The sequence below is a fragment of the Topomyia yanbarensis genome, chromosome 2 (genome assembly GCF_030247195.1).
Source record: "Topomyia yanbarensis strain Yona2022 chromosome 2, ASM3024719v1, whole genome shotgun sequence".
Taxonomy (NCBI): Eukaryota; Metazoa; Arthropoda; class Insecta; order Diptera; family Culicidae; genus Topomyia; species Topomyia yanbarensis.
In genome coordinates this window covers 465,088,583-465,105,687 of record NC_080671.1, presented here as the reverse complement: position 1 = coordinate 465,105,687, position 17,105 = coordinate 465,088,583, and the positions used below count along the sequence as shown (strand labels likewise).

The window sequence follows — 17,105 nt, the reverse complement described above, 5'->3', positions numbered from 1 at the left end:
TTTCTTACCACATTTTTCAAAGTGATATTGAACAGCAGACAAGAGAGCCTATCATCAGGCAATAACATTTTCCGATATTCAAAAAGACTGGTAAATCTTTGAAAAACTTTAGAAAGAAAACTTGGGGGGAGGGGTCGATTCGATTGGAGTCCAATCGAACACTACCTATCCTTATAACATTGGACGTGTTGTTATACAATGCCGAGACATGCGTAGGTGATTTTTCGTCGGAATGCCAACATTTTTCATTTTGTACGGCTTCAACACCCTGCTATTAAAACTTGGAACAGTATAGTGCTATCATTCTGGCCTATGATGTAAAAAAGCGTGAACTCTGGCAAGCTTCTAATTGTTATCGAAAGCATAGACAAATATTAGCTCTACGTTTTTGTCCGACGATAGTTCAACGTTGGAATCATGTTATAAAACTTTTTACATTCACGAAGGATACTAATACCGGAATCCCAACTTATTATAATTCTTAGATTTCAGATCGTTCGAGCGCACATTTCCTGGTTATCTTCCTGAGCAAATAAAAATTTCATAGTACCACCTTGCACATGAATGTTTGAAATGGGTTCAGCCCATGAAAACACAGTCACCATGATCCAGTAGACCCCATATAAAACCAAATTTGGAAGTATTTAAGGGTTATTGAGATCATTTCATCGTGATTTTTGGTTGTGAAACTTAGCACGGACCCTATTTTTTAATTCTTTCAAGCCCATGGGAATATGCACGGGTTACGATATATTTCGAATAGTAAGTGAAAATAGTACTCGAAAGTCAGTTACCCATGGAACAAAAAATTGCTCCATGAAACATTTGCTTCAAATGTTACTGAATATAGATAGGAAAAGCTAAGAAAAAACGTGAAAAAAAATATATAAAAATTTAAAAAAAAACAGCAACTATCCGTTTTTATCTACCGGCCGGAAATTTTTGGTTGATAAGACGGAGAGTTAATAAAAATAAAGCAACCTCAAACTCAGTTGATAAGTTGCGATAAATTTGATTTGAGTCAGATTAAAGTCGTATTGGGACTGATCTCAGATCAACTATTCATTTTTACGATACACGGAAATCTTGAATAAAGCGCCATGAATTCTGGAACAATCACGTTTTTACGGTACGGAAATAGGACCATGAACAAAAATCATGCATTTTATAATTATGGTCCATTTCCATCCAGCAACGCCTATATAACGCTTTTATTAGTGGAGATATTTGTTTTTGTTTTATGAACGGGTAACGTGCCATTTAAGCCAATATATTCTGATTCCTGAACTTCAGTTACGGATTCCGCCAAACCATTTCAAAATCAATTTTCTGTACGCGAACTGGTTCACAATTTTATGGACAATATTCATGAAATCAAAGTTTGAATCGTGATTTTATTCATAGCTTTTTAAACATCCTTCAGAGTCCGACTACAAGACGTGAACTGATTCATGATTTGTTACATTTTGAACATGCTTTCGTGGTTGTGAAGTATTTCACAAAATCAAAGCATACATTCTCGTGAACTATGTCACGAAACCCGGCACATTATTCATGAATCCTTTCAATCATCGTGAACTAGTCCATGATTCCTAATATATTAGTCACGATTCAATATTCGTGTTCGTGAAATAGTTCACAAAACCATAAAATGTTATTCATGTATACGTGAACTAATTCTTGATTTCTGGCTAATTAGTCACAACTCACCATGCTCATGCTCATGTAATGATTCACAAAATATTATTCATGTATGCGTGAATTGATTCATGATTCCTAGCAACTAGCCATTCGTGCTAGTGACATAGTTCACAAAATCATGAAATCTTATTCATGGAAACGTGAACTGATTCATGGTTTCTATAGTATAACAGTCACTCCTGGCCACGTAGGCCCGTGAAATAGTTCACAAAATCATAAAATATTGTTCATGTGTTCGTAAACTGGTTATGATTCCTAGTATAATTTGCACGACTAACCATTCGTTCTCGTGAAATAGTTCACAAAATCAGAAAATACTATTCATAGATTCGTGGGCTGGCTCATGATTCGTAGCACGATAGATCTTGAGTGTTTGTGAAGACACCCGTAATCATTTTCAATTTCATATATTATAGAGTCACAAATCGTGTTCGTGATGTAGTTCACAAAACAAGATACCGCGAATCAGTTAGGCTTTTATGAACCAAATCATATTGTCACGTTCAGGAATCAGGAATCAGTAGCAACTGACCCACATGGCACGTTCCCCATATTGATCGAAGATTTGTACTTTGCCATGATTTGTCTTTTCGTCATTTCCCTAATGGGCAGGATTGGGGAAGTGATAAGGTTAGAGATAAGGAAAATAACGACACAGAGAACATAGATAATACGGAACTATGCTTACTCCCAAGAAAATAAAGACACTTCTTGATGAGCGGATATATCAACACCCCCGAGGGGATATTGAGATAACAGAACGACAACACTCCCGAAGAGGTACTGTCATTCAAATTCGACTTAAACCGATTTAGGTTTATAAGCTTTCGCCGTGACTTTTTGGAAGCCAAAGTTAAGTTAGTAACCCAACGATACAGATAATATAAACAATACGGAAATATGTTTCATTCCCAAGGGAATAAAAGACACCTCGATTTGCGGATATATCATCACCCCCGAGAGGATATTGAGATAACGGAACGACAAATTCGGCTTAAACCGACGTAGGTTTAAAAACTATCGTCATGACATTTGAAACCCATAGTTGAGTTTATAACCCTTTTCGCTAGAAATTCCAGAGAACGATCGTCGATACTGCAAAAATACTGCTGTATTTTCTCTGTAAGCGACTTGGTTCTCAGAACATCCCAACAAACTGCCTCATGAACCAGGATTATGGAACTCTAGCCTTAGGGACCATTCATGAATTACGTAACGCAAAAATTGTCCAAAATTGACTCCCTCTCCCCCCCATGTAACAATATGTCATAAATTTCTCCATCCCCCCTCCTCTATTACGTAACAAATTTCTTGACAAAAAAAATTTTCCAGTGAAAACATGTTACGTAACGATCTAGCTTACTCCCCCAAATGAGCCGAAGCATTGTTGAAGAGAGCACCTATGCGGTTGTGCTTGTTTTCTTTGATTTTGATCAATTTGTTTTCCATTTTTAAGGATTTTGAGGATCTACACGCATCAACGGTTTCATCAAAACGAGCGGGAATTTACAATCTAGCAAAGTCCACACAATTAAATCCAATTTTTTCTACCACCTTTTCAAAATTAATTACATCTAACACCTCTTCTCTGCCAGATCGTGCAAATGTTGGTGATTTGCTACATTACGTCTATGCAAATTTGTGCTGCTAAAACAGTCCATCAATTTGTTGCCTCTCAAATTGACATCTGAGCTGCCTCAAACTATGCGTTGGGCATTTGTATTACTGCCGATTATGAGTGGAAACCCATTTCTGCCACAGTATGATACAACCCTTTTGAAATCATCGGAAGGTGATGATTCATTATGTGGCGAATATGCCGAACAATAGATGTATTTCCTGTTTATGTTATCAACAGTCACATTGACTGTGACAGCATTAATATCACGGGTTTGAGGTCGGATAAAAGATATGCGTCAATAGCACTACTATTCACAAGTTTACATGCACGAGGCATTTAACGTGGATTTGTCATGCCATGTTGTTGTAGGCTGCGAAAACGGGGTCAATCGCCTCTTATGATATGGGAACAGAAACCAGTGGGTCAATTCTCGGCTGAAATAGCAGTTACATAACTCCACGTGTCAAATTCGAAAGAGAGCTCAAGAATAAAATATAACGATAGCGTGCATTTAAAATTACGAAAACTGACAAAGATCCTGCAATCATGAACATAAATAACCACAACTAAAATATTAAAAATCATGAACACAGATCGTTATCGTGAATAAAAATTACGGAAATTGTGACTGAGGTCCTGAAATATATTCACGATTTCACACTACTCTGCCAGAAGAATCCAGCACGACACTCGTGAATAAAATATCACGAAAACGTGAACATAAATTACGAATATCGTGACTACAGCCCTGAAATCATGAACATAAATCGTGCTACTCTGCCAGAAACATCCGATAGTAAACTCGTGAATAAAATATTACCCTAACGTAATGAGAAAAATCGCAACTAAACTCCTGTAAACATGAGCATCGTTTTAATTGATATACTACATACCAGTAACCCACCCAAACATTGCAATGTAACGCTATGTACATTTATACTAGTTTTTTTTTGAAAACACACATCATCCATAATTTCAGGAACTGCGTCACAATTTTCGTAAATTAATTCATGAAATCGTAAATTGGCAGCAGGCTAATAGCCGGTCTAATGACCAAACGTTATCAATAGACTTAAACTTAGGCGTGAACGATAAATCTCATGTCACTCTATGCTACTTTCTTCATCCGATTTTAAAAATTGACTAGGGTGACTGAAATCGTTAAATTGACGTCATACATAACTTCGGATGACTCTTTTGAATCAGTCGGTTGTAGAGAGGTAACATTCTTCGTATCACGTGATGGTCTAACTTCCTAACCACGGCTCCAGAAAGAATATTGTAGATAACACTGCATTTTGCTTAATAGTCAGTTTTTCTAAAAGTACAATGCTTTATGGGAGTATATATCTGGATTAATTCCACGGAAATCATGCACAAAATGTGATACTGATTTCACTTACAATGTTCGCCGCCACATCAATTTGCATTCGCCTAAACGCCTGAAAAGAATCTCAGTGTCGGTTGGATTGAAAATTCAGTTAGACCGCGCTATTCTATCTTTTGTGAGTTTGGCTCAAGGTACATGACCCACACTGAGTACTTATAAGAATGAAAAAACAACGTAAATCTGTTCGAAAAGCCCTGCACTACCTTATATAATCAATAGACCGATTTCGACATCTAGGCCAAATTATAACCAAAGCCAACCAGTGACAACTCGTCGCTGCTGTGCTATCTTATGACAAACGCCATTTTGGAGTAAACTGAGTTGGATATACATTCCTTGTTTAAAAAATCTCTACAAGGTGACGTTTTCAAAATTCTGAAATTCTGCTTAGTTACTGGGATATAGCGAGAAACGTAATGAGAAATTGTGAGTTTTTTGCATCAATTCATATCACTATATGTATCATAAAATAGTAATTTCTTCTCAAAGTTTTTCAACTAAATGTTTTCACCCTCAAACACAATTTTTATACACAACTAGCTAATACCCGCGACTTTCAACGAAATATAAGTAAAACACAATTTGTTTCGAAGCGCCATCTAGCGGGCAGATAATCCCCAACCAATAGCACACAAACACGCTCCATAACAAATGCCTACAATGTATAATTTTTTACGGCAATCGGGTAAGCCATAAATCATATACATACAAACATTGACTTTTATAAATATAGATTTAATAGATTTAATGGCCAGAATGTAAATGTTGATGGGAACCGGAATCAACATATTCATATTTAAAAGAAACATACAAAAAAGCTGATTGTTTTTTCAGAAGCCTTGGTTAAAGTTACGAGGGGGAGGTTTGAATTTAGTGATAAAATGCCACGAGAAGGAGGGAAGCCTCGAGAAAAAGCTACATCATTTGTGTACGTCCTAAATTTGTGAAGGTTAAACGACCTTTAAAGAAGCCATGCTGTAGATTAGACATTGCTATCTTGATATCGTATTAGCGAATGAATAGTGTTATCTATTTAGAATTTAAACTTCTTTCTCGATAACATGCAAAAGATTTTGCATTGATTTTGTATTTGTATTGATCACATAAAAATCCTTCGAGCAAACTACATTTGCAATTTGATTTTTCGAATTCATTTCATCAGTAACTAGTATCAACTTGGGGTCAGTTAGAGGGTAAATACAAACTAGCACCAAAATTGGTACGACGCGGTCACACAGCCGCCAGTATCGTCTAACTAGTCACAAGTTTAGTTTTATTTGATCGCAATAACACGAATCGCACAACTTAAAAAAAAGCTAACAAACAAAATTTGGGGCGGGTTAAAACCTCTATAATAAGAAAAACTTACAAATAATAATTTCTTCTATTAGTTAAATATACAGAAAGCTGTAATAACCCATCATTTTGACAATTACATGTTGTTGAATTGTCTTTGAAATTACGCCTCCGATAAAATTCAATTTTTTGTGGTGAGTATGTAAAAACACTTGAATTTCATATTAAAACTGACTTCATTATACCGACCATTTATACCCCGTATTGAATATAAATGAAAAGTTCGGTGGATGACAGCGACACATTTGTTCACGTACAAGTAACGTGATCTATTTTTAGAGTGGTTGTCAAAGCTGCAATGAGTTGTTTGTCGTCTATGTAACGCATACAGGCTTTACGTATTGAGATATCTGACTTTAAAACACACACATACTGAGTACTCGCATTTGTCAATTGTATGCCTTAAAATTCGCAGTGTAAACGATTTGTTTTCCAAAACAACAAAGTAGAAAGATAAAATGCAAATGAAAGTAATAGTTTATTTGTTTTATCATTCAAGCTGCAGTGAGTCTGTTCCGAATTATTTCACTCTGAAAAGCCTATAAAAGAGAATTTGATCGATATCCCGATCAAAAACGATTATTTTGCTACTGTTTTGGAAACGAATTTAGTTTGTTTATGGGCCTTTGCCCCTGCATATATGTTAACTTCTGTTAAAGCCTGTACGTCGCCATATTCTTTACACCGGACCGTTTCATATTAATACGTCAAAACGGTTCAATACCAACGCAGCTGACGAAGACAAGAGTTTGTATACAAACCAATTTGTCTATACAGCCCATCAATACAAAATATTGTCGGAATCGCAATTTGAAGCAAAACAAATTGAAAATTTTGCTTCTTAGCTGATGATGAGTAGTCATATTAGCTACATAGCGGCCCCCTGCTGTAACCTGGCCTGATAAGACACTGAGCTCGCCTGATAAAGCAACATGTCGTTTGTATATTGTATTTAGAAGAGAATCACTGTTGAACCAATCATTTGGTATATTCATAGGAAAATGTGGTTAAATTATTTATTAGCTGCACTGTTATTCAAGACATTTGGTATATTCATATAATATTTTTCAGTCTTTGGCAATTAACTTTTATTTTCAGAAAACATGGCTACAACTGCTGAAACTTTGGATTATAATGTGAAGCCAAATTTAACAAGTATTTCTTGGGCACATGCTGTTAATAGCCAAGGTTTTCTCTCAGAAGTATTAAATGGTAAGCTTTTCGTGAATATACATAACATCATATAAATTTTTGCTTTGTAGGCAATGTAAATTTCATTGAAGCCGATATATCAATGGGTTTCCTAGAAGACGATATATTGAATCAAAACTTAATTCCTATAATGGCCCACCCACCAGCAATAAAATCTGATTTATCACTGAAAGGCTTTCTTGACCAAGTGTTAGCTTTTAACATGATTGCCAATACAAGCCATGTTAAGGGAATAAAGCTAGATTTCAAATCGATTGAGGCATTTGAACAATCAATTGAAATTATTCAATCACGTTATAATACGCTCAAATTCACTACATGGATTAACGCAGATATATTATCCGGTCCAGTCAATAACATTGCGACCCTCCCTGTTGATCCTGTACGATTCTTTGATGCAGTAAAGCACCTTGAACGTGTAGTATTATCTATTGGTTGGACAACAAAATGGAGTAACGATGATGCAGAAGGCCAATACACTGATGCTAACATCCAGGAAATGATAAAAACTATTAAAATGAACGGTATAGACATTGCTGGCAATGATATCACGTTTCCAATTCGTGCCGGAATCGCTGCGAATAGCCTTAAAGAAATGATTAATTTATACTGTGCTCTAAATAATACTAATTCAGTCACATTCACTATTTGGTCCAGCGCTGATGATGCAGTAAATGTAGATAAACTGAGAGAGCTTATATTTACTATGGGACTGGACAAAATGTATGTGGATGTACCTGACCAGTTAGAAAAACAGCTTAACTTGAATGTTGATCCATTTAAAAACACCTGTAAAAAAGTGATTGATGCCAGATGTCATCATGATTGAACAGCAGTAAGATAAGGCTGCATTACGACGGGTAGATCTTTCGAAGAAATGTGACTTGCATAATCACATGTTCAGCAAACCATTTGCTATTTCTTTTGCTGAAAGATGTGTCCAGGACAATACATTATTATTATAAAAATAGATTTATATGTAGTTTACAAAAAATGTTTTATCTTTCTTATGAACAAAAGGTATTTAAATCTCCTAGTCTGTGAAAATTTATTTTATGAGTAAGGTATAATATACCAAACAATACCGTAATTTGGTCGGAGTCTCGCTAGACCTTTTCCGTCCTTTGAACCATTTTGCTCTCAGCTCTTCGAAAGCTATCAGAATGCACTTCGTCCATTCAGGTTTTCTTTTCTTATTTTGCCTTCAAAGCTTCGTATATAAGGAAAGAGGGGAATCGACTACAATTTTCTTCATCTTTTGTTGGGTATTCTATGGTACTATTTTTGAAGCTGGTACTTATTCCGCTTGTATTTGCATTGATCTTGCAAAAGAACCAGAAGTTCAAAATTTTTAACTGAGTTTTATAGCACCAAATGTCCTAAAGAAAACAAACTAAGTTTTGGGCATCCAAATCTATTTTTTCATTTTGATAATTTTAAACATTTTCAAATTATTTTAAATCAGCACCTCATCAAATTAATTACGAACAAACGCTATGTGCTATGCAGCAGCTTTGCCAAAGACACCATAAATTTAAACCGAAAGATAGGCATAAAACGCACGAATTTTGGGTTACCCCCTTTTGGTTACCAGTTACCCCGCTGGACTTACTCCACCTTTTTACGAAAATGCTGGGTAAATGCAAGGTTGTACATCCAATGGTCTTATTTTTTCTGGGTTACATAAATCCATGAACTACTAATAAATGAATGTACAATAAAGCGTTGCATGCTTTCCCGTTATTTGTAAAAAAAATAAAAATTAGGTTACTCCTTTTCGGACCCTAGACATTGAACTGTAGTTAGTTCACTGTCCGATCTACGCAGTGTAATTGATCTACTTATGGCTGTCGTTAATATCGGAACCTATCGAGACGTGAACTGATCCAGAGATGCAGACCAATTTGACTTATATCCCTCGACATCTTCGCACGGTTCCTTTACCTTGATACTACTCGTTCTTATTTCCATGCTAGCTGTAATTGTTTATTGAGGGCTTTAACCAGATGGTCATTCGTCCATTCATGCTAGTCGTCTTGGTGCAATATCGATTTTTCCCTTCTTTTTGATTGATACCATTTTCCGAAAATAATCTTCTATTTTTTGTTAATCGAGTATCTATAAGTCTAAGATTTGTGAATCTTATTGAATTCCCTGTTTTAGATAATTTTATCAAGAGTTATGTCCACCGTGGCGCTTCTCGAAGTAGAAATGGTTGGACGTCTACTCTTGGGATGCTCTTATGTGTAGTTCTGCGTGATTGAAGTGAATAAACGTTAACATTACACAAGAGGTCCATTTTTACCTTGTATTCAAAATCATAAAACAAAATTGCTTTCGATTTGAGCATTTTACACCAGACGTCCCTTTAAGGGGGTTTAATACTCTCGAGGCCCGAAATTGAGCAGTTCTGGGAGAATAAATTGCAGAGTATCTACTGAAAAGATTTCTTTTTTTATTTTGGAGCTGCATTTTTAATTTTAATGCTGGGAAGCAGAAAAAATACATTAGCTACCTTAAAACGTTATTGGTTACGTTAAGGTTGAAATTGGTGTCGAAAAAGACGTTTCTTAAAAGTATTGGTTCGATTTCCATTTGTTCTTTTAGAATAATTCAGTAAACATACGATATTTCTTAGAAAAACATAAGATTTTCATTGAGAAGGTGTACTAAATGCCGTGCAGAAAAATTACACTAAAATGCATGTTTACGTTTTCCTGATTTTTATGAACTTTTGTAGGGAGCACCACGATACACTTGAAGGTCTCTATAAGCCTTTCTATGCCCGCTAAAAAAGATATGGCGCCGATTTATTTCGCGATGAAAACAAAACATTTTGTACTGCAAATACCGGCTGACGTTAACTAGTTTCCACTCACACATTCTCATTGCATTTATGTATGCATATAGAAATTTACACATGCTGCATCTGTGTGCGTTGCATAGAATCTCAATGCACAGTATCATGTGTGTTCACATATCCATTTACAAATTATTGTTGTTGCTTAAAACTTCAATCAATTGACTTATTTGACGTCTAGGACACCAACACAGTTGCAATGTGTATAGACAACATACATATAACGCTATGTTTTCAATTCGCCATCTGATTTAACCTCATTTGGCAAAAAAACTACCCGATTTAACCTCAATCTCGTACTAACACAACTCCACATAGATTAGTCAATGAGTATAAAAACGTCATATTGTTCAGTAGCCAAAAATCGAAGCAATTTATAAAAATCGCAACCTATTAACAAACTTCAAACTGATATTAAGTGCAATCACAGTTATGGTATTAAAGTCGTCGTGACTACAAATGCAAAGTATTATTATTTATTTGGCATATTCGATGCTCTCATGGTTTCAACATTCGTCAGTATAGCGCTATATCATATTTAAAATTTAATGAACAAAGGAAAACACTTCAGTCATTTCATTCATGCATTGATTCTAGACCAGGATTGAATTAGTTTCAAAACATCACCGTTTTCGCGTAAGTAAAAAAAATGTTTTCAAAATGTAATTTATTTGAGAAGTATATTGCTGCCCAATCTGTCACTTTTCATTTACTCCAGTTTTAACTAGGGCAAGGTGATCAAAAGCCCCGGATTGGACGGAACTTGTCCGGCAAGGCCTGACATCCCGGAAAGTGTCTCGAATTTTCCAATCCACTAATTTTTTTTGCGAGATTCTCCAGGAATATTGATATTATATGAATCATTTATAATAGATTTTGAGTTGTAATATTTAATTTTCGAATAGCTTGAGGAACTGCAAATTTAGCCAACTTATGTGAATTTAAACGGTCTAGTTATCAAATAGTATGAGTCAACTCAATATTTTTGCGAAAACAAATCTCAGTCTCTTGGGAAAAGTACCATTCGTATTTTTATTCTAGTTTATTGGGGCTTTAACTGCGATGGGTCATTCGTCCTCCATTCAATACTTCTTGAACGGCCCTTGCACGTTCAATGCTTTTCTTAGTACACAGTATTGACGATACTGCTTCAATACGCCAATCCCATCTGAAATACATATCGTCAATCCCATTATACCGTTAATACTTTTGTCAGTACTCTCTAGTATTCACAAAATATTGAACGTGTAAGGGCCACTTTGCGCCCGTGTCCCGCATTCATCCCGAACTGGTAACTTTAAATTAGGAGAAATCTTTGTGTTTACGACGAATCTCAATTTTATACAGCTGGGAAAATCAAAAAGTGCTGCACCGATGTACAATCTGAGTGACAGGGTTATCAACATGAAGGATTGTTCCAATGATTTGTTGTCCAACAAGCCAATAACTTTGCAAAGCTATTATATTTCTTTGCTTTATTGTAATGTTTTAAGCTTTGGATCATTCTTTTATCGAGTGAGAAAAATATCTGGAAAAATCTCTACCCTATGTGCGTGGTTGGGAATCGAACCATACCTGGTACAAGGCTATTATATCTATTGCAAAAAATGTATGATTATAGAAAGATATCATTTCTGTTCGTAAGGGGCTTTATATTATTCATTGTAGTCTAGGAAGAAAATTCCAGTTACCGCAAAAACAAATTTGGTCATAACGGCTGAATGTCTAACAATCGGTCCAGCTATCTCTGAGAAACTTGAGTGATATTACTTGACAAATACATACATACACACACAGACATTTTGCGATCTCGACGACCTGAATCGAATTGTATATTGGACTCTGTCCTCCGGCCCTCGGTTGGAAAACCGATTTTTGGAATAATTGCATAGCCTTTCTTTATATGAGAAAGGTAAAAAGAGTCCACAGTTCTCTTTATAGAGTTTTTTTAGTTTTACTAGGCCTTGGGCAGATTTGATTTTTACAATATTAAAAAACAACGTTTATTACCTGTCCGTTGAACCTTGTTAACGCAGTTTGTAGCTGCGTATTGAGATCTTTTTTTGGCTGTTAATATAAGCTGCGTTGTCTATTGCAGTCGGTGTCAATTAGTCTACGTTTCCTCATATTATCGTTCATATCCGTTTTCATTATCCTTTAGTTCTTTGCTGGTGGTGCTGGTTATTGGTTTGGAGATACTAGGTGCGGTCGCTGCTAAGTGAACATTCGTTAGACGGTTACTTCGCACTTAGTAGTTTCTAATTAAGCTACAGTTTACTACCTGCGGTGGGCATCAAACGCCTCTATTATCCTGTCTAGCTCGAGCTTGAAGGACCGTACTCTGAAGATCGACATCAACCTGAATCTCAAGCCGATCCATTTTTCATACTAAACACTTCATTATAATGTTGTGTGTAGGGTTTCCATAAAGATTTCCCGGGAAATAAATTTTCCTAGAATTCCAGATTCCCGGTGATAACTTATTCATATCTAGCCTGCTTACCTTTGAACAGACGGGCGAAGGCACCCTCTTTATGATTCGATTTCTAATAAACTGAAATAATTGTGAATAAGTTCAGTAAACGACTTCACGATTTAAAAAAAAATGATATTTTCTTCGAATACCTTCAGTGATACTTTTAAGGTTTAAAGAGAAGTTTACATTTTTAGAAATGTTTTCTAAGATTGTGGAATGGGTTCTTTAACGACTTTCAGGATTGTTAATTTTGACTACTTTTTCAACGATAGGATTTTCTCACTTTGGAGAAAAACCTTTAGATTATAATATTTTGTAAAAACATATTGTTTATTTTATATTTTTCAGCATGGGATTACCGGATTTGCCAGAACAGAATGATGAAGATGATACTTTTTGTATCAGAGAAGACAACATAATCAATGTTGAAATAACAAGTGATGAGAGTGAATATGAATCCGGTGAAGAAAATGGACATATAGGATATCAGCCGCTTAGTTTGCAGGAATTTAATGAATCAACAATGGATATTGATGATGATGATGATGCTGATGAAGACACCGAGCCCGAAGAGTTATCATCTCCGCATAGTGCTTATATATCTAGTGCACATCACCCGAATTCAGATTTTCTCAACGTGGATGTATGGAATGCACCAAGACCCGAAGAGTTGAACATTGAATTGGATGGAGCTAAATCAAATCAGGTAATGTAATGTGGTAATATTAACTGTCATATGATACGAAAAGAATCGTAAGTACTCTGAGGCTGTGACGAAAATTTTAACTATTGATTAAAATCTGACAATTCGAAAGTTAGTTGCAAAATAGCCCTGCACTGGAGCACGGTTAAATTTGACAGAGGGCCAGTTGCTAGTTTCTATTTGGTGCAGGTGGGGAGTTGGGCTATGGGCGAACTCCCATCCTCGAAGGAGGGTGTGGCGGGGGTTAGCTCTGAGCCTTGGGTTGTAGTTGTAGTTGTATGTGCATTGGAAATTGTGTAGGCGTGCGTGGACGTCCCATGTTATGAGTAGCCTTTTAATTTTCTGCAAGTGTCCCCGGGACGCCACTGGCATGTGGCTGATGAAATTGTTATTAAGGGCTTCGGCGAATGTCTGCGGTAGGGCCTTCCTTGGTAAGGGTAAGGGTCCTCCTGGCTCTCGAACCAGCGCTGCCGGGAGATCTGCTTTCACGTTAGCCTGTATGTTGCAGTGAACAGGGATTCAACGTAGTGTGGTGTGTAAATCGGCGTTCATTTCTATGGCCTGGACAAAGAGGTGTCGTGGCACGGAGTGTTAAGAGGAAATCGGTGGGGATCGTAAGTGCTGTGTCCAAGGATGCAAAATGCCTACCTTTTCCACGGCTGTAATTTTTCTGCCTACATTCTCATTTCTCTCTCGATGCTGCTGTCATTCGCTAGTGCAGGACGCCCAGCGCTGTACGGCTGCCTGTGTGTAAAGCAGTAACATAACAGAAAACTACTGTCCCCAGTACAGCCACCAGACGCGAGCGGTACAGCTTCTCTTTCCTTATTTTACATTTTTTAATATTTTCAATCTTTTTAATATTTTTATTCAAAAATGACTACAATGAATGCGGCTCATTTACGCCACGGCCGGCATCAACGCTTTCGTGTGCGGGACTCTCCCTTTGACTATGCAGAGAAAAATGTACAAAGCGAGAGAACAAACTTTACTACGTCACACTCTCACCGAGCAGTCGGAGTACAGCAGCAAAACAAAAATGTATTCTACTGCTGTACGGGAAAATGTACTCGATTTGGCTACTGTTCTGGCAAGAGCTGTAGTGATGCGTCGCTGTAGCGGGCTGTACGGCTTGTGCAAATGTAAATATATCGAAAAAAATGTAGTTTATCGGTACCGTTGGCATCCCTGGCTGTGTCTGCTAGTTATCAAACAGGGCCAGGGCAATGGTTGCGGTTTCGCTGAAAAAAACGAGCGCTCGGGCGGGAGGCGGAGGGATGGACCTGTCTCGCCGTCGCGAACGCCGACTCTGACCTCGCTATCCTTCCTGGATCCATCCGTGTAGAAACGAGTATGAAACACAGCTACACGAGTTGGTTGTAGGCGTACGACGTCGGGGGCTCCTTCGGTCCGGATCGTCTGGGACAGCGTTGTGTCTATCTGGAGCAGTCAGGCGTTCCATGGCCAGGACCAGACCAGGTGCAGTCGGGTGAGGGGGAGTAGGGGGAATTCTGCGAATTCCGCGTATATCTTTGGCTGTTATCATTGTTACCGATTCGTCACCTCAGGATGTCCGTTCGAGGACGCTTAGCGCTCTCCGGAGGATCACTAGGGCAATTTTCCACCGAAATGGGAGGATGCTGGCTTCGACGCAGGCACGTGGTAAAGTGGGTCCAAGATGTGGTTCATCCCTTCGAAATTTTTCCCGGTGATCTCGATTCCATAATATATCCGGCTGTGGATTAGTGCTTAACTTATTTTGAGTGCGGTATCCCTGTTGAACTACAGGTGCCGAGCGCATATGATTTGTACAAGCCTTTTGCGGTCGGCGCATTCGGTCTTCAAACTGCCGGTAGTTGGGGAAGAAAGTAGTTTACCGGTCCACTGTAACTTCGAGGATACTCGGGTAATCACCTAGGGTACACCGTTTTCCTCAGATGAATATCCGGGGGGGACCTCCAGTAGGTTTTTCCTGGCCTAGAGAACTCTTACGGGAGCGAAGCGGTTGCGGAGAGCAAAGAGAAGTCGTCCCAGTTCGTCCGCCATCTCGCGGAATTCTAGGGCTGCGACGTCTCTGATTGCCAACGAAAACCCAGTGTTGCGCCTTTTTCCACCGAGTGCTCTACTCATCATCAAATTTCCTTCGGTGGACGAGTCCGGATGGATTCCGTCTAGATATGGATTCCAGTTATCCGATTTGGTCTCGGCGATTGCTTACCGTGCGTTGTTTCGGAGCTGGCGAAAATGATTGAACCGAGTGGTCCAGTGTGGGCTGTCCACCGTTGTTTTCCGGAGGATTCGAAGAGCTCATCGTTGTTTGCGTGTCCAAGTTGCCCATGAACGCTTCTTCACTGAAATTGGTTGTGTAGCCACCGACGATGGCGACAATTGGCCGGGGGGCTGACTTGTAGGTGATGCCACAGATGTGACTCCATTCATCTAGATCCTAGATATTGGCCAATCAAACCAATTGGACCGAGACCAACCACCAATGGCTGGCTTTATTTCGCTACCGAAGGAAATCGTGATCACAGATTTTTCACCTCAGAAAATCTCAACGATCTCGGCTGGGATTGAGAACCCTGACCCACTGGGATGAGTGGCGATCACGCTTACCACTCAACCACCGGCGCCGTCGCTATATTGTATTGCACAAGAACTACGATCCGTACTTCTCCCGCCAAGGAGGGAATTACAGTGATAAAGCACTTTACAGAATGACTCAAAGTGGAAAAATTTACGTTTTGGAACGTTTTTTCGAAAAAATTATTGCAGCATTTCAAATACGTTTACAATTATAGCTAACATTTCAGAAAACTATCTAGTAAATGATGATGAAATATGTTATAAGTATAAAACAACAACAGCTTTATACTGATTTCATACATATTGATATTTGAAAATAGTATCAATTACAAACCATAATAATAATTAGACAAATAAAAACATATTTTCTCATTTCAGATTCTAAATGTGATGGCTGCAATACAGTTGCCAAATTTGTCTGTCCCAGATTGGGCTAAAGGTATTCCTGAGGACAAGTGGAAGGAAGATCTGCTTCTTCGAATTCGTCAGCATTCTTTTCCGCGAGAGGCCCAGAAACCAGATGCTTAATATCTCTATTAATCAGAATAAATGTGTACAAATGATAATAGGAATACGAGATAGCAATTATATTCATTGTTAAGCTAAATATACGTTACATATGAATGTAATATAGATTTGAACTTAATTTATACCTAATGTATTTGATGCGTACAACTCACGCTATTTCACCTTTGACTACCGTTGACAAATTGTATTTATTACAGCTATTTGAATGTTATATATCAAACAGAGAACCCGGCTACATTTCAATCCATGAATTTCCAATGTTCTTCCGATTGGTGTAAATTGATAGTGATATCTTAATACAAGCATAGTTTTTTGGTGGAATTAAATTTGGAATACAGCAAGGGGGCATGAGGAGGGGCTCCTGGATTATGTCCTAGTCCCTAGAAGGCTGACAAAGTAACCGGGTAACCGCAACACTGCAATGTTTTAAGGTTGGACAGAGAATGGGTAAAAATCGAAAACGAAAAAATCAGTTTTTTCCACATCGTGTGTTAAATCTTCATAAAAATCAATCAGCTTATGTACAATGTTATTACAGTACCGCTGATTGATTTTTATGAAGATCTAACACACGGTGTGGAAAAAAACTGCTTTTTTCGTTTTCGATTTTTGCCCATTCTCTATTCAACCTTAATGTTTGAAGTACATATTCTCAATAGTGCTTATTATTTT

At 37.6% G+C, this 17,105-nt stretch overlaps 3 protein-coding genes across 6 annotated transcripts in view; all 3 read left to right on the top strand.

Moving 5' to 3' along the window:
- The window catches only part of LOC131686117 (uncharacterized), a 280,208-nt gene extending 267,109 nt beyond the window's left edge, over positions 1 to 13,099 (top strand). Inside the window, exon 7 of one of the 3 annotated variants that reach the window (XM_058970274.1) lies at positions 12,965 to 13,099. The gene's annotated coding sequence lies outside the window, so the exon portion shown is untranslated. The remainder of the gene's footprint in view (positions 1 to 12,964) is intronic. The other 2 variants (XM_058970273.1, XM_058970276.1) reach the window with 2 other exon arrangements.
- Positions 6,602 to 8,928, top strand: LOC131686124 (protein FAM151B). Of its 2 annotated transcripts, none has more exons than XM_058970288.1 (3): positions 6,602 to 7,053; positions 7,167 to 7,280; positions 7,331 to 8,928. In XM_058970288.1, the coding sequence occupies exons 2-3, from the start codon at positions 7,172 to 7,174 to the stop codon at positions 8,107 to 8,109; spliced, it is 888 nt and encodes a 295-aa protein (XP_058826271.1). In that variant the 5' UTR covers positions 6,602 to 7,053; positions 7,167 to 7,171; the 3' UTR covers positions 8,110 to 8,928. The 2 variants fall into 2 exon arrangements, with proteins under 2 accessions (XP_058826271.1, XP_058826270.1); XM_058970287.1 differs by having other exon boundaries at positions 6,603 to 7,115.
- LOC131681205 (uncharacterized) lies at positions 12,966 to 16,433 on the top strand. The gene is made up of 2 exons (XM_058961913.1): positions 12,966 to 13,322; positions 16,284 to 16,433. Exons 1-2 carry the CDS (start codon positions 12,966 to 12,968, stop codon positions 16,431 to 16,433), a joined length of 507 nt encoding a protein of 168 aa, XP_058817896.1.
- Positions 16,434 to 17,105: the final 672 nt, after the last annotated feature.